Source organism: Molothrus aeneus, chromosome 7, assembly GCF_037042795.1.
Source record: "Molothrus aeneus isolate 106 chromosome 7, BPBGC_Maene_1.0, whole genome shotgun sequence".
In the NCBI taxonomy this organism is placed as follows: Eukaryota; Metazoa; Chordata; class Aves; order Passeriformes; family Icteridae; genus Molothrus; species Molothrus aeneus.
Window position 1 is genome coordinate 22,651,580 of NC_089652.1, and position 17,674 is coordinate 22,669,253.

Below are 17,674 nucleotides of genomic sequence, written 5' to 3' on the forward strand. Positions count from 1 at the left end.
TTGATTCATCTTAAGTTTACTGTGCAATATGACAGTTTCATAATGAGCTGAAATGTTAGGCCACTGCAACTGGAAACAGGAAATTTAGAGCAACAAGCAGAGAAAAGCCATCTTCCTTTGTGTTCCCTTTTTGCTGAAAGCAAAACATTCTTTGATGTTTAAAAATAATTAAGTCCTCAATATCCATTTAAAAAAACAAGGCAGCAAACAAAGTAAGTGTCCATGAAGAAAAGACCATCCAGCTGGAGTTAATGCAAAGCTTAAGTTACTGCTTAAAGACCACTCTGGTTACAGTCTCTCTTTATCCAAATCAGTTGCTTTTTAGTGACTTTTTTCATAGCCATGCATGGGATCAACTCCATCAAACTAAACTTGTGTATCTGTCAAAAAAGAATCATTTGACTTTTAGCTGCATTTATGGTAAAAGTTGCAATTGTCCAAATTTCTTCTCCATTAAACTATCTTTAAACATGTCCAGGGCTGATATTTTATATTATTAGTAGGGACTTTACTCAAACCAGAGCCATGTTCTAATATTAAACTTGGCAGCAGAGTCTAGGTAGCACTGAAATCTTTGTGTGCTGGCTGCTTTGTGGGTACCACCACTTTTTTGGAGAGTCCTCTCCCTCAGGAAATAACTGCTCCTGTAACTCTTGTAAGCCTTCATGTGACTGTTGGGTTTGGTCTGGTTTATTTCTTTTTTGGGGTTTGTTTTTTTTTTTTTAGTTTGTTTTTGGTTTTGTTTGAGTTTTTGTTTGTTTGTCTGTTTTGGGTTTTTTTTGTTTTCTCCTGTAAGGACTTAGGTATTGTAAGCACCCATGTTGCAAGGTTAAAAAGGCGGTAAATAACTAGTGATCCCTGTTCAGATGTCCCAGTCTCAAAGTCATTGCTGGAGGAAGCAGAGAAAAGCAGAAGTTACCATCTCCAAATCCTCTTTCTATTCTCTTGAGATGCTGTAGGCAGCAAATCCTTCTCCACCATTCCCTTTGTGCTCACTGGCACATGTGGATGAACCCAACTTAGCCAGAAAAACTGGATTGCAACGTGTCGAATGGAAAAGGAGGAAGGTTGCTCATGCAAAGTATCTGTTTCATGTGGTGAGCAGAGCAGAGATGGGGTGGAGATTTATGGATAGATAGGTGTTGACACTTTCTACAGGCGTTGCTATTGTTAAAAACATATGGGCATAAGGGCAAAAAATTATCCTTTGATAAGCAACAAAGACTCCTGCTAGAAATACAAGGCTCTTAGTCATGATGTTGGCACCTTGAAAGGCTTTTTGTTCAGAAAGGCAAAGTAGTCTTCTTGGAAGCAAAAGGCTGCTGTGCATTACTGGGAGCTCTGTGGTTGGGCCCTCCTGTATCTGAAATTCTCTATTTGGTTATCTCTACAGGCATGGTTGAAATTTGCTCAGCCATTAGCTCTGCTTTGAAGTGAGCTGTAGGTATTCATGGGGATATATAATGCTTGTGAATTGCAATACAGAAACTGCTCACTGATTATGCTGAGTGATAATGTGCAGCTCACATTAAATGCAGAAGCCTCATTAATAAAGGATAAATCCTATAAAAAGTAGGGTTACAACTCTGATAAGCTTTAATACAAACCCACTTTTTCAACAAGAGAAAACTGTATTAGAGTTCCATAGGTTATCACATGACATACAACAAATCTCATTTTTTCCTGCATGTTCTTTCAAAAATTTTGGTTGGTTGGTGGGGTCACCAGGACTGTATATTTTGTATCTCCTCTTAAATTAATGTAAAAACAGAATTTAAGTACAGGATATGTACATGAACCCCAAACCGAAACTAAGAGGCACCAATGCAAACTGCAATTTTTCCTATTCTTGGGCATTCTTTAATTTTTGAGCCAGGATCAGAGTTTGAGTCTGTACTATCAAAGATAATATTTTATAAACCAATAAACAAAAAAGGAGCTGAAATCAGAAGTATCTGAAAGCATATGTTACATATGTTAAGATACCTTAGAGAACTCCCCTCTATTAATACACATATTGCTGATATAATTGTAGTAAGTTGGATGCTGGTAATTTCAGAATTGCTGGTATGTTTTCAGTAAATATGCACTGCATGCTATGAGTTTCAAAGTGAAACTCTGCTACTAACCATTCCCAAACTGGGACAGTCAGTGCATTAATAATAACACACATTTGGAAAGATTGATGGGGACTCAGGGTTCACACCTGCTTCTTGTTTTATTTAAAAAGAGCCACGCCATCCCACCACATATTTAATTTTTAGTTTCAATAGCTTGCTTTTGCATCAGGGTCACCAGAGGGGAATTTCTGCTTCCCATTCTCTGTGTGGAGACTTTAAAGCTTTGCTCTTCCTGAAAATGAATTATTTCTGGTAACACAGATTCGATTTTGCTACGTCTACAGACTCCTCTCTTCCTGGATCTGACTTCTGATTTTTCAAATAGCTCCTGCCTTGGCAGCTATGCGCAGTTTCCAGCAGGAGAGAACATTTGTTAACTTGCAGGTGTCTGTTTTTGTTCACTGCGTTTCCACTCAATTCCCAGCCGGGCATATCTTCAAATCCTGTGTCCCCAGGAGTACACATTCCTACATGATGGGCAGCCTGGAAGCATATAAAACAGACTGCACATTGCATTTCCCATCTTTATGTAAATTAAGTATTTCTTTCCATGAACAATGGTTCTTCCAAGTCTAATCAAAATGGATTTTCCTAGAAAAAAAGTTTATTTCTTGTGACTTTGCAAATCGTTTTTTTAAGCAGCTGGAGCTTGAGGTATACAGCCTGTCCAGGTAAGCATTGAATCAGACAGCATGTAGCTATAAACTTGATTTCATTTCACATCGTTTCTGTCAGTTTTGCCCTTTTTCTCTTTTCCTCCTTCTGGCCACGTGGTTCTCGCCATGTACAGGTTAGTTGTGTAACGCAAGTTACTTTTGGTTTCTGTTGCAAAATTTTTTCAGCAACAGTTACTCGGCACTGATGCGCAGCGCCCTCCCCTCCTCGCCCATCCCCGGCAAGGCCAATTGCCATTCCGCAGCTCCTGTCGCAGCTCCTGGCCCCGCGGCCAGGGGGGATCGAGGATGGCAGCGTGATGTGCATTATTTGTACCATTTGAAATATTTTACTTCTATGTGTTTGTTAATTTTAGATTATTCTATTCACCTTTTGCCTTTTCTTCACTTCTAGCAGTTTAGCAGTTACGCGTTTCCCTTTTCCCCCAGCTGAGCTTCTAAGTTTTTTGGGGGTTTTTTTTGGTTTTAACTTTTCTGACCATGCGACAATTCGATCTGCTTTTCCAGTCTTTCTTCGGGTTTTCCACCTTTTTTATTTTTTTTTTAATTCCTTTAATTTTTCCCCGTTTACTTTCCCTCTTTTTTCTCTTCCTCTCCGCCTTTTCCCTTCACCTTCCCTCTCACGTCGTCGCTCGCGGCTCCACAGCCCCGCTCGGGCCGGGCCGGCCCCGCCTCGCCCCAACCCTGGGGGCCGCTTTCCTCCTGGCAACAAGTGACGCGCGGGGGGCGGCCAATGGGCGGCGCCGGTGGCGCGGCGCTGGGGCACGGCGAGCCCGGCAGCCCCGCGCAGCCTGCGCGCCGCGGGGCACGATGGCGGGCGCCGGGCGCTGTGTGCGCGCCTGCGGCCTCGCCCTCGCCTGGCTGCTGCTGTGCTGCGCGGCCCACCGCCACCCCGCAGGTAAGCCGGGCGCCGCCGGGCCGAGCGGGAGGCGGGTGCGCTGCGGGAGCGGAGGGTCCTGGAGCGCCCCGACGGGCGCCTGGGCGGGTCAGGGGGCGGCGTGACGGGCCTTCCGCCCCGGCGGCTCCTTCGGGCGCTGCGCTCCGCGGCAAAGTCCGACTGCGTGGAAACAACCTGGGAAACTTAGAAGGAGAAGCGAAGAAGGCAGGAAAAAGTCCCGGACCTCCCTCTCGGACCGTGCGCTTGGCCTGGGGCGTCGCGAAAGCCGCCGGCGGCCGCGGCTGCCACGTTCCCGGTGCCCGCGGGGCCGGGCCGCGGCCTTTGGCCTGACAGCTCGGGGCCAGCGGGTGCCCGAGCCCCGGCAGTTCCCGGCAGCGCGCTCCGCCGTCGCTGTTATCCGCCGCTGTGTGCGCAGCGAGACAGAAAAGGGAGCTCGCCTTTCCCAGCAGGAAGCAGGTGGAAAAGTTTCACGTTGAGCAAATTCTTGTAAGGCACAGCCGCTAGCCTAGTCAGAGCTTCTGGGAAACAAGCTGAGCTCTTCGCTAAGTTGCACCTCACATATTTTTTTGTAACCTATGATAGTAACAGGCTCAGGTTGGTAGCTGAAGATGTCACTAAAATTTCATGGCCAGAGCATTGAACTGGAGTAATTATTAATACATTGCTGCCAGAGAGATTTGGTGAGACAGTATCAGCGGTTTTTCCAGGGAAATTTTAAAAAGTGATTTTCCACTTGGCATTTGCATGAGAGTTGAGGAGGAAGAAGTGAAAGAAGATGTGAGAAGAGGCTAAAAAGTTGTTACAAGAAATAAAAAAGAGTGAGAAAGACATGAGGGAAGAATAAAAAGCAAAAGCAGATAAAGCGCAGGGTTAAAGGATACCACGGAAGCAGGTTTGGTTGTTGAAATGTCTTAGTTAATAGGCTGAAAGGGACAGTTGGTGTTGGTGTGCTCCTTAAAAAAAAATCACTTTAGTAGGTGGGTGACTTACAGATTCTTCTTTACAGTGTGATCAGCTAGGTACTATTTAAATACTGTTTGGCACTTACACAGTGGAAAATTCATGGGTATACTGGGAAGTAGTGGTAAAATTCACTGCATTAACATCACTGAATATTTTCCTTCCTGTTCAACCAAACCTTTTAGTAAGTCATAACAGAAAAACGCTGTAGGAATGTGATTGACAGTGCATTACTATAAAATACAAAATACTACTCAGCAGATTCCTTATTTAAGCAGCAGAATAATAGCCCTCTGGGTCTGGTACAGCCATGGTCCATTTCAGCCTGATTAGTGAAAGTTCTGTACTGTGGAGCCATCTTTATTGTGGCATAGAAATAGTTTTAGGGCATTTTTTCATGGTCTGCTTAAACCTACTGCTGCTTGTAAGAAGTGTTCTTATACTGACAGAGGTGTTAGCTTTTCTTAGTAGGGTGATCCATATGCTTTTTAAATGGTATACTGTGCTTTATCAACTTGAATTTTTCTCTTTAATCACAAACTATGCCAGAACATAAAATGAAACTCATCACAACTGAAAACGAAACTAGGGTCCCTATATAATTTTTTAAATTATACTCCTAATCTGTTGTGTGCTGTCTTTGGTGGGATATTCATCCTAAAACTTTCTCCTCAAAGCAATGCTAGTTAACTTAGTGGTACTGCAGCTGCACCCACAAACTGGTTCAAACCTCTCATGTTGTGTATCATATAGGATATACAGTTTAGGAAAAAAGTGCTTAGTAAGTTAATATTATTATTAATTATATTTTATGGTGTCTGTTGTGTGTGTTACTGTGTTTGCAGATAGGCATGAAGACAAGATTCTTTACCCAGTAAGCTTGCAAATTAATCAGGGGCTGATGCAATCAGTATATGTTAAATATAGAGGAAGAATTCTTATTACTAGAATTGGACTTAGAAGTCTCATTTGTCTCTCCTCATTTTATAAAGACTTGGAAAGAGGTCTTTTTCCAAAGAAGTTAAGACTCACTAAAGAGCAGGAAAATTCACTGAATGTGGCTTCTGCAAAAGAGGGGGTTTTACATACGAACAGCAGTTGTGGTACTTCTCTGAAGGCATTGCTCAGAATGTGATTACCCTTTTAAAAATGAGCTTCCTGTGAAAATGATACTGAATCATAGCCATATGTTTGTTCTTACACAGGCAATGATGTTTTTACCATTCGCCATGACAAGCAGAACAAGTGCATACAGGTTAAAAACTCGCTGATAGTCATAGATGACTGCAGGGACACGAGTGAAGCTTTATGGAAATGGGTATCCCAGAATCGCCTCTTTCACCTGGGGTCCAAGCAGTGCCTGGGACTTGATATATTCACCAAATCAGTGTCTCGCCTGAAAATGGTGGATTGTAACTCAGAATTGATGCTGTGGTGGCGATGTGCTGATGCTTGCATCATTGGTGCCTCTCAGTACAAAGTAACTATCATGAATAACTATGTGACTGCAAGCATAAATGCGACAGACCAGTGGAAAAGCAACAGTTCCTCCAGTGATATATGTCGGTATCCCTACCACGGTAAGTAACTTTGCACTTTGAAGATTTTTTTATTTGTTAAGGGCTTTTTGAGTATGTCTGAGCCAATAAGTTCTTAAAATTAGTTATGTGAAAAGATTGATCAGTAAAACAATAGAATGTTGTGCTGTAGAGAGAAACTGCAAAGGTTTTTAATAAAAAATAAAAGCGCAACTGCAGAAATTTTGGTACTGAGTGGCTTTCTTAGCAGGTTTAAATCCCCCCTTCCCCATGTTTCAGTGCAAACCTATTTAATTATGAAATACCAACCACCTTCTATCGGAACTGACACTGCCCTCCTCACCATGATGGGAATTTTCCTGTTAGCAGGGTATGAGGATGTTTTCTTTGCTGGTAGGCTACACAGTCAAATTCAGAGCATGCTGCCAGCTGACAGCCTTCTGGCCTGTGAGCTTTGGTATGGTAGTGTGTGCACTTGCCATGGCAGCCAGTCTTGTCTGAAATCTCATGCTTCCTGGAAGAAGTGGTGAAAATGTGCTTTGCCTTTTCCCTCTCCTGTACGTGTTAATTGTTAAAAGTCTTCGTTCTGTAGGACTCTGAAAAACACCTGGCTTTCAATAGGACAATGAATTATCTCTATCTTACCAGGATGGGGGAGACAAGTTTCTGCTGTTTCTCAGAAGAAAATGTACAGAAAAAGATTTCTCAATGTTTTTAGTTTTTCAGTTCTGGCATTGCTATATATTATCTGTAACAAGAAGATATGGTATTTTAAGACCACAAGTGTGATTTGCATGCATTAAGTTAACTGTGTCTGTACAAGAAGTAACACTGATTTGCTGTACTTTCCATGTCTAGGAAGGGGAATGTATTTACTTTTTTTTTTTTACTTTTTTTTTTTTTTTTCTGCAGAGGTCTATACCAAAGATGGCAACTCTTATGGTAGACCCTGTGAGTTCCCCTTTCTGTACAACAAGGTTTGGCATCATGACTGCATTCAGGATGAAACTCACACGGGCGGGAAATGGTGCGCCACTTCTGGAGATTATTCCCGAGATGGAAAATGGGGAATCTGCTTACAGCCAGGCATGTTGGGTTTCTAAATAGACATCCTAAAAGCATTTTGTCACTTCTCTGATGTACAGCTCCACCTTCGTGTGGCTGTTAAGCTGTGTCAAAGCTTTTCTGTTGCAGCATTGGCTTAAACTGCAAGTATTAGTGATGACCAATATAAAAACCAATAGATTCTACATATTATATTCAAAACCTTTTCTTTTGAAACTTTCACAATGTTTCTGTATAGTTGTAGTTACAAGTACCTTCTGCTTCTTTTAAACAGAGGATGGTTGTCATGATAGCTGGGAACATGATCCAGGGTCTGAAAATTGCTACCAGTTTAATACACAGTCTGCTCTTTCTTGGAAGGAAGCTTATATTTCATGTCAAAGGCAAGGAGGAGATTTACTTAGCATCCAAAATGCATCTGAATTAAGTTACATACAAGGTAGGTGTAATTATTCACATATGAATACTGGGAAATCTTTATAACGTGGAGGCAGCACTTTAGTTTCTGTCCTAAATCTCTGGGATTAAAAGTTGATTGTACTTCAAATATTTTGGCTTTCATTTGTGTGGCAAAACTAAGGTACTAATCTCATTTTAGGGAGTTATTTAAATTTGTTTGTATGATTTCCTTATAGCAGCTAGATGTTGTTCATCTTGTTAATGAGGAATATCCCTAAAATATTAAATACAGGCCAGAGTGGCAGTTGTTGTTTTAGCAACATGTTACTCTCTTGCTATGAAATTGTCCTCCCTGATGTTCAGTTTGACGTGGAAAAATTACCCAGGTGCCTTTGGGACTATGAAACCAAAGGAGAAACACCTGATGACACTGGGAGGGAAGGCTTGTGTGGGTTAATTCCTCCTCAGTTCAAGAAAGTTTGCATGCCCAATTATATTAGCAATCTTTCTTTCCTGAAATGCATGCCATTTCAGAATGCATTTTCAATTTAAAGAAGACCAATAAAGGATGAGCATTTTATAGTAATTGTTTTCTTTTAAAAAATATCTCTAGGCAAGGATGACATTGCTGAGATCTTCTGGATTGGCTTAAATCAACTGGATGTTTCTGGTGGTTGGCAGTGGTCAGATCACAAGCCTTTGAATTTTCTCAACTGGCATCCAGGTACTGATATTTCTGATGGTATTGACAATATTCTCAACAGTAACTAGTATTACTTTTTTTTCCTTCTCATTCCACTTTCAGAAGCATCTTTTCCTCCTAGCCAGCAAATATTTCTGTTCTCATTTTATATTTACAGCTGATTAGGTTAATAAATCTCTAAAAAGGTAAAACTTAAATAGTATTTTTGAAGTCCATTTTAGTAAAGTATCTACAGCTTTCCTAGCTGCTAAATTTCTCCTCCCACTGACAGAATGACACTGATTTCCCTCAGATATTCTGATTGTTTTTGTTCATGCAAGGGCTGATGTTATTTAGAAGCTTAACTTGGGTTTTTGAACTTCAAGGTTGCCTAAATTTCAAGGTGAAGATGAAAGAAGTATAAAATCCTTGAAAAACCTTTTTTAATTACTCCAGAGGTGCTGATAAGATTAGTGAGAGACTATTTGGAATTTCCAGGATTAATTTGTAATGTTCTCACAAATATTTTATGAATTAATGTGTATATGAGAATCCCAGAGTCATAGTCAGGAATATTGAAGCTAATGTTGTTCTGTCATTCAAGCTGAATTTGAGCTTTTTTTAGGTGGAATTCTCTTTTTTCCTTTAGTTTCTAGAACAGTGCTGAAACTGGAATTCTGTGAAAAATTGAGAAGTGGTTTCTGTTACTTCTTTGATAACTTGGCTAAGAAATTTCTGTGGGATTTTCCAAATGTACTCTGTCTTTTGGGAAGGTTAAGAACTTTACTGCTTGTACTATGGACTGCACCTTCTTCTGGAGCTGTGACCACTCTGTGGGACTGTAATGCAGAGCTAGAGGCCAGACTATCCTGAGATACAGTGGCATAATTTAGTCTGCAGTCATGGCAGACATATTCATGTCTACTCCTCTTGTGAAAGTATTTACTGGTGCCTTACAGGAATTTTGATACCTGCAAGTTGAGCCCCTTACTTTTTCCTTTCCCTTTTCCCCTCTGAAAAGACCCTGTCTCTCTGTTCTCTTTCATGGAGAACTGAGATTTACCCTGAGCCTTTTTAGTGTGAGCCTGAACTAACCCAGTACAGGGGGAGCTGAGGTGCTCTGTGTAGGTCACAGCATTGAGGCTCAAAGAAAAAGTCAAAAAGTTCCATTGGAAAGGGGCTCCAAGGGAAGCTGAAGACTGCAAAAAGGAGTTATTCTCTGTGCTGTTTCAAATCTGGGGCCTTGTCTAAGGTTTCTGTTATGGTAAAGGTTATGGTTAGCATTGAGAGAAAGTGCAGAACTGTGTTTGGAGTGAGTGTGGAATGGGACTGCCAAAGGAAACTGAGGGCTGCGAAAACGGCTCTCCCCTGAGATATTTCTAGTCTGGGAAAGTGCTCAGCCAAGGGTTTCTTGTATTGTAAATAGAACATTCCTCCTGGTTCTATGATTAAACATTGGAAAAGAAGTCAAGATTCCTTGATTCTGAAACTTTCTCTCTAAGAGAAAACATCCTGTGGGACCTGGGCTAGGACAGCTGCCCTCAGTTGATGCAAATTATGTTCTTCAAATACAAGGTGCCATGCTCTCCAGAGTCTTATTCCTGTATTGAACACCAGTAGTGAAAAGAAGCAGTCACTGCCTTACTGTGTGATCACTTGTGCTGTTACGTTTTCATTTGTTCCTGTCTATAGATGTGCAGAGTTCATCCCCACTGGATGGGCTGAGTTGTGTGGTGATGAATGCTGCTTCAGGGCAGTGGCAGAGTTACCACTGTGGGGCTCAGCTTCCATATGCTTGCAAGAAGTCACTCAATGAAGTTTCAAGCATTCCAGGTAGGACAGTTTGCATTTTTGAGTTTTGTATGTTAATGCAAGTATAATGTTCACTTATGGAATCATTCTCTTCCCTCCCAAGCCTTTTCAGGCATCTCTGCCAAAACATTTTCACAACAGCTTTGGTTTTTTAGCAGAGCAGAAGCAAACTCTGTTTCTTCAGTGTCAAGATGATGCATCACAAACAGTTTTCATTTTTTGCAGCTTTCTCATTCACACATAAAGCATTTTGCAGCAGTCCTGCCCTTTTCATCACATTTTCCTCCATGGCTTGTGCCTTCTTTCATGTATTACTGAAAGTCTGGAACTGGCAGTTGCATCCCAAACCTTTCCACCTTTGCTTTAAGCCCATTTCTCTTGCTCTTGGTGTGTATTGACATGAAGTGGGACTTACCTGGGTCTTGGATCAAACTCTGTTAAATTCAAGTAGAAGCAGTCAGGTAACCTTACTGTCCTCTGAAACCAGGCCAAGCACTGAAAATCAGAGTGCAGGAGTTGGTAGTTTGCTCAGTGTGTAATCTTTACTGGACCATAACAGCTCTTACAAGATAATAATTCCTTTATCTCGACCTACACACACAGACAGAGGCCTTCAGTGTTTACAGTGACATGTAACTGCTTCCATGCTTTTGGCCATTTATCTACACCTGAATGTCCAACCCTTCCCATGGCCATGACCTGTTCTTCTATGCATGCTTTGGCCTTACCCAGTTCCCAGGGCTCTCCTGCAAAAACTTTTAGTAAAAAGTAATTGTCCTTGAATGACAGGGAGGTCTAGAGGAGAAGGGGTGTGGAGTATCTCTGGCTAAGGCATGTTGTCTCCAGCTTCCCCTGAAGAGGTGTGTACATTTGAAGAAGAGACAGTAATCAGTTTCAATTTAACTGAGCTGGTTCAAATTTTGCAGTGACACTCTGAAAGCTAGTTGTCAGTTAACAATTCTTGTCTGTTCTCTGGTTCCTCAGTGGGGTATGTAGAGTTATTACCAGTGTGTATATAGTGTTTTATTTATTAAAAAACAAAATTCCTGTGGCTGGAGTATTTTATAGTGTGTTTTGAACCAGAAAGGCTATTAGTATATACCTTTTCAGCATCCAAAAACTAGTTAGAATTCTTGAATATCTTGAGAAGAAAAAAAATATTTAAATCTAGGCATTTGTTGAGTTGTGTGTTTCTTTCCTGCAATGAATCAACTTGATTTGTATTCAGTTGCTTTTGAAATCTTGCTTACAATTACTTTTGAACCTTTCACTTACACTAAGACTAGCTTAATGTAATGCACTCCTGCCTTTTGCTTCCACTCCCACTAACTTCTTTCTCCTTCAGTCTTCTTCATGGCCCCAAAATATTATGAGTTCTCCTAATGCTGTATTGAAGTCTATTTGTTTGGCTAAGCTGTGACCCTTTCTTTCATGAACGGAGGGATATGAACACATTCTGATTGCTGCCTTCTGGCTATTTTCAAGGTGCTGCTGACTTTAAAGCTAACCCTTTGCACTAGGCAATGTAAAACAAAAGCCTCTAATTCAATTTCTCTTCATTATTAGAGTTTTGGAGACACTTGGATACTCGCTGTGATCCGGGCTGGCTCCCCCATGATGGCTTTTGCTACTTGCTGATAAACAACCAGGCACCTTGGAGTTCAGCAGATGAGTTGTGCAAAGCAAATAAGAGTAACCTCATCAGCATTCACTCATTAGCAGATGTTGAACTGGTTGTTACAAAGCTCCATAATGGTGAGTTGGGGTAGTTGTAAGGGTCAAGCACCAAGTGCTGCGCACCATAAATTACAAACTGCTTTCCACGTTCTAGCATACACTTGTCATAATCTCTATCTTTTAAGAGTGGGTGTTAAAGCTGAGCTTGTACCCAGGCTACTGTTGAATGTTGCTGTGCAGATCCAGGCCCCCTGTGTTAGGACTTGTTCTGGTTCAGTCTAATTATTTATTTATTTACTGAGCTAACCTACTTCTAGTTTTGTAATACTTTGTGGTTAATTTGCTCATTCAAAGAGAGTAGTAGATAGTTGGGTCAATATTTTGACTGCTGAGTCACTGCACTAATAAATAGTACTGATAGTGTTTGATGTTATGTCTTTGCATACACTCTAAATTTGGTTGAGGGTATTTTGGTTTTTTGCTTTCTTGTGTGTTCCTTATTTCTGTTTGTTTGTGGTTGGGTTTTTTTCCCTGTTTGTTCCTTCTCTGTTAAGCTTACTCATGGTCATGTGACTATAAGTTAAGAAACAAGACAACAAACATATGGTCTCTTCTCACTGTAATAGTATCACTATACTGCTGCACAGTATGGTAAAAAATTTAATTTTGCTAATAACACATTGCTTTCCTGTTAGTTTGAATATTATATTGAAACAGAAATGTTGTCCTAATTTTAAATTACAGATGTTGAAGAGGAAATTTGGTTGGGTCTCAAGAATGACGATGTGCCAACCTTGTTCAAGTGGTCAGATCACTCGCCTGTGGTTTTTACCTACTGGGATCAGAATGAACCAAGAGTTCCCTTTAACAGCACTCCTAACTGCGTGTCATATTCAGGCAAGGTAGGAATACACTGTTGAGTTTGTTTTTTAGTTGGTATTTTTTCATCGTAGTAGAGGGAACATTGGTGTGTGTTAAAGTCAAGGAGGGGATAAAGCAGCTAGCTGATCTTATTTCTGGAATAATCTTTAAAATTCATTTTTCTACAAGCAAATTTCTTAGAATTATTTAGCTGGAACTTTGTAGCTGTATTCTGCAAAGAATGGAAGAAATGACTCCTAGCTCTGAGACTAACGCATTGTTGGCCAGACTGTATTTTGGGTTACTGTATTTGTGCATGTCTCTGGCAGAAAGGTGGGAAGGAGGAGATATCTGTGTTCAGTCATCTCCCAGACCAGTTTGGGTCACCCAGTCTGAGGATGGAATGTTCTAAAAAGGGTTGTTGGTGAAGGAAGGAGGTCACTAAGAGTGGGAAGCAGGCTGTATCCCATCCTGCAGATTCATTAGAAAAGTGGAGCATGCATTTGCCTGCTGTGTCAGCAGCCTGGCACTGGAGTTTGTGCTCAGCTCCTCTGAGCTGTCTCTGAGCTACTTCCACATTACACTGAGCACACCTCCTGCACCTATTCCCTTGCTGATCTAAGAGAGTTTGCACCACCCTGACCTTTTCTTTCCTTTCTGGGTGTGATCCAGAATCCTCCCATCTGCATGTGTGTCAGCTTTCTCTCTCCCTTCCAAACATGTACCTGTGCATATAATCCAGGGCATCCCACCCAATATCTCTACTGGAGGCATTTTGGCTTTCTCGCAATGGAAACAGCCCCTGCAAACACAGACATTCAAAGATGGTTAGAATTTAAAACATTTCTTTTTCCTTTCATTCTTACAGCTGGGACAGTGGAGGGTCAAATCCTGTGAAGAAAAATTGAAATATGTTTGCAAGAAAAATGGAGAGATTTTGAATGAAACAAAATCAGATAAAAGTTGTTCATTGGAAGAGGTAATAGGAAGCTTCTATTTCTTTTATTGTCATTTAGCTCTGAAACTTGCTTGAAAACACTTACTTCCTCTACTTCAATTTCTTTCTTGTCTGTTCAGTAAAGTCTGTAAAACATTTTATTTGAAAAAGGACATTTATATAGCATAAACCAAATTTCACATTCTTCCAAGCAGGCTCAGGATGTATTATCAGTTTGTTTATTGATGAAAGTATTATGAGTTTGGACCCAGGAAAGGTTGTGTTTTATTTATTTATTTAAAAGAATTTGATTTTATTAGAAATATTATTGATAACACCACTTGTTCTGTTGTTTTTGCTCAAGTTATGTTTTAAAATTTAGAATAAGCACGTTGCAACGTAAAGATATGCAGAGATTGTTAACTGGGATTATGTTTCTTGCACTTCACTGGCTCTCATTTTTGTTCTATGACTTGAATTAAGGTGGGGGCTTTTTTGGGTTTTTTTTGTTTGTTTTTTTACAGTACAACATCTTATTGCTTAAATAAAGCTCTTGTCTTTTGAGCTAGCTTGGGATGGTATTGCTAGCTATTTCAGAGTTACTTGGTTCAGTTTTGTGTGGCATATTGCTTGCAACAGGAAAGATATTTACCCCTTATCTTTCTTTCTACATGACCTTTTTACTCTGTCTTTTCAGAGACTTCCAGCACGTAGAGTTACAGCTTTCTGTGCTACTCAGACACCAGTGGCATTGCTAGGCTAGAAAAGAGTTAACACATTAATGGTTCTTGAAATTTCAGTGTAAATATGGGGAGAAATGTTTGAACAATAGAGAAATTTTGTAAGTTCACACATTTTCAGTATCAAGTATTTTTCTCAGAAGTAAAGAGACACTGGTGTATGCCTTCCTAGTATTCTTGTGTTTGAATCCTGGCGTTGGTGGAACAGCATGAAAACTCCTATTGTTTTGAATAGGACTGGGCTGTTGCCCTTGTGTTTCTCTGTAAATGCAATAGTGGTCAGAAGACTCTGCCCAGGCAAGCTAAAACAGTGGTGTATTTTATTCCTGTGGCTGCATTATTTTTTATAACTGTGAATCTGAGAGTTGATGATAGTGGACCTTGTGTGCGACACAGTGCATTTCTTTCTTGTATATGCTGTGCCAGCTTGTGGGCACCAGCCACTGTTGGCAATGATTTATTTTCTTCTGTAGGTAATGCCTAAATTAGGTTGTTTTGTATAAATGTGGGTTTTGTTCTCTAACCAGGGATGGGAGAGACATGGAAACTACTGTTACAAGATTGATAAAATGGAAGTTTCATTTGGAGCCCAGTGCAATCTTACAGTGATGAACAGGTAAAGCACATTTGTAATTTATGAGCAAATTTAACATCACAATCCTGGAGATAAAATCAGAGATTAAAACTGTTTTATGATAACTAATGGTTTATAAAGAAAATGTAGAGAGAGAATTGCTTTTGCCAAGAACTAGAAATGTGTAACAATGGTAAAACTACAATGTGAAACCTTTCTGGAAGTATGAGAATTCCCAGCCTGCTGACCCCATGTTGAATATGGGACTTCCTGGATGACTGCTTGAACTGATTTTTAAGTTTTCTCAGTAGTTTGTTATCTTTAAAATATTGACTCTGATTAATCTGTGAATTTTCAGATTTGAACAAGAATTTATTAACAGTCTAATTAGAAAGCACACAAAAGTTGAAGAAAAATACTTCTGGACTGGTTTGCAAGATATCAGCCAGTCAGGAATATATTCCTGGGGTACAGTGAATGGGGAAACACCTGAAGCTGTGGCATACACTAACTGGAATTCCATGCAACCAGGTAAATTTGAAAACTAAAAACACCTAAAAATACTGTCCTTTTCTATTGAGCAAGCACTGGAGTAGCGTGTTACAGAACTCCAAGCATGCAATAAAGTAGTAATTCACAATTATGTCAGGTTTTTTTTGGAAACCAGCCAATGGTTTTAAATGTGGTTTTGGTGGCTCTAATTTTAGAGTTTTCAGGAGGATGTGTGGCCATGTCCAGTGGAAATTCTCTTGGAAAGTGGGAAACTAAGGATTGTAAAACCACTAAAGCATTTTCTGTCTGCAAAAAATATATTGGGAAGCCCAAGGAGCCAGAAGTGCTCCCAAAGCCAACTGATCCCTGTCCCCCCGGGTGGCATAATGGATCCGGCCTTGCCTGCTACAAGGTAAAATGTTATTCCTGTTTGCTGTTAATTGCTGATTACTGTCTTGGAGGAAGTGAGTGATCAGACATTTTGTGGGCATAGCAGTTCTTGAGGGTATTTTCAAGGTGCTCTCACCAGGAGAGGGAATTGGTGTTGATTCAGATTGGCTGCCTGTAGATTAGATACTGCCCTGCATCATCCTCTGCCATTCCTGGAAGGTGCATTGTGCCTCTTCTGTGGGCAGCTGACTGGGGCCACAGCACTGGCCCTGTACTGCTGCCCTCAGGCATGCACAGACACCTGGTTAGGGAAGGAAAGCACTGTGCATCACCTTCCCTTGCCCTTTTCCTTTCTGTACTCCAAGAGTATAGATAGGAGAGGTAGGATTTTCTCTATTTTGAATACGAATATATAGAAACATTCAGCCTCAGCTGTATTTTACTGTTTTGAGATGACCATTGGAAGCAAGCAGCTGTGCTGTTTAGCTGGAATGGCTTAAATAAAATTTTATTTAGAAATGCAGGGGTTTTTCCCTTCTATTAAAAATTAAATCAAGTTAAAACTGAGGCTGTTCATTGGATTCATTATTTTTTGACTCAGTGTCTGCAATGAACTGTTTCTTGTAAACAGCTCTTATAGCAAAGTGGGGAAACCCAGCTTGAATAACAAGGGTGTGGGGAAGCACTCTGAAGGGATAGGTCTGTGCTGCTGTGCAGCATAGCTGTCCCATAGCTGATGGACATGACAGCTGGCCCTGGCACATTCTCCACAACTGCTGTTGACCAAATGCAGCATGTCTGTGCAGAGAGATCCAGCTGATGGAACTTGTCTTGGACTGAAACCAAGGGGATCAAGTGGATGTGTTAGCTGAGGTGTACGAGCCAAACTTGCACCTCAGATGCATACAGGTTTCCAAGGGTGTGCCAAAGAACTTTCTTCATGCACAGCACTTAAGTGAGACTAGTTTAAGTGAACATTAGGCTTTGTAGTTCACCATAAATTTGAAAGAACAACATCCCTTAAAACTTATAACTTGACTTACAGTTATGGAATGAGCTAGCTGGTGGTTTCTAAAATCTTTCTGGTAAAGAACAGCAGAGAAAGTCTATCATGTGGAATATGTTGTGTTTGAAACAAATTTTGTCAGCTAAACTTCAGAGTCTGGCTGCTGTCAAGCAAACTGAAAGAAAAAATGTTAAAAAGTCAAGTTCTTTCCCTATGGAAATACCAGTTATTGACTCTCAGGTGGCCATATTTTAGTAGAACAGGAGTGTTTTAAAAATACTGCCTTGTGTCATTTTCTGCTCTGACATTTGGCTGTTGTGAAGTTCTTCCATAGTGAAAGAGTGCTGCGAACCAGGACCTGGGAAGAGGCAGAAAGGTTCTGTGAAGCCCTTGGAGGCCATCTGCCTAGTTTTAGCCACTCAGAAGAAATTAAGGCACTTCATTCTATCCTGAGGAAAATGATCAGGTAACAAACTAGCCATGTTCTGAAGTTTTGATTCTGCAGTGGATCGCAAATGCTGCTGGTGACCAAAAATGGCAAATACGAGATAGTGTGTGACACCTGTGTTTCCCACAGAACACTTTGATGTGGCATTTGAACTGCCTTGCTGGAAAATGTCACAGGAGTACAGCTTGGGCTGATATTTCACAGTGCTAGAGGCAGCACAGGAAGAGAAATTTATGTAATAGAAAATGCTCAAAGCTCAAATCTAAGTCTGTTGTTACAATAAATTATTCCTTCTCTGTGTTGAATTTTGGCACACCTAGATGGTAAATGTACCTACTCTTTACTGGTACATTCTTTAGAGATGAGTTATTATTTCAGTTTTTCAAACACATCTCATTTTT

The 17,674-nt window shown here is 40.6% G+C and overlaps 1 protein-coding gene across 1 annotated transcript in view; it reads left to right on the plus strand.

Annotated features, from left to right (window-relative positions):
- Positions 1-3,593: 3,593 nt before the first annotated feature.
- The window catches only part of LY75 (lymphocyte antigen 75), a 43,888-nt gene continuing 29,807 nt past the window's right edge, over positions 3,594-17,674 (plus strand). Inside the window, exons 1-13 of the mRNA XM_066553783.1 lie at positions 3,594-3,692; positions 5,858-6,232; positions 7,103-7,276; positions 7,530-7,694; positions 8,268-8,378; positions 10,029-10,169; positions 11,715-11,903; positions 12,570-12,727; positions 13,555-13,665; positions 14,891-14,979; positions 15,296-15,468; positions 15,645-15,841; positions 17,149-17,291. Coding sequence (XP_066409880.1) covers positions 3,605-3,692; positions 5,858-6,232; positions 7,103-7,276; positions 7,530-7,694; positions 8,268-8,378; positions 10,029-10,169; positions 11,715-11,903; positions 12,570-12,727; positions 13,555-13,665; positions 14,891-14,979; positions 15,296-15,468; positions 15,645-15,841; positions 17,149-17,291 — 2,114 coding nt within the window. The 5' untranslated portion in view covers positions 3,594-3,604. The remainder of the gene's footprint in view (positions 3,693-5,857; positions 6,233-7,102; positions 7,277-7,529; positions 7,695-8,267; positions 8,379-10,028; positions 10,170-11,714; positions 11,904-12,569; positions 12,728-13,554; positions 13,666-14,890; positions 14,980-15,295; positions 15,469-15,644; positions 15,842-17,148; positions 17,292-17,674) is intronic.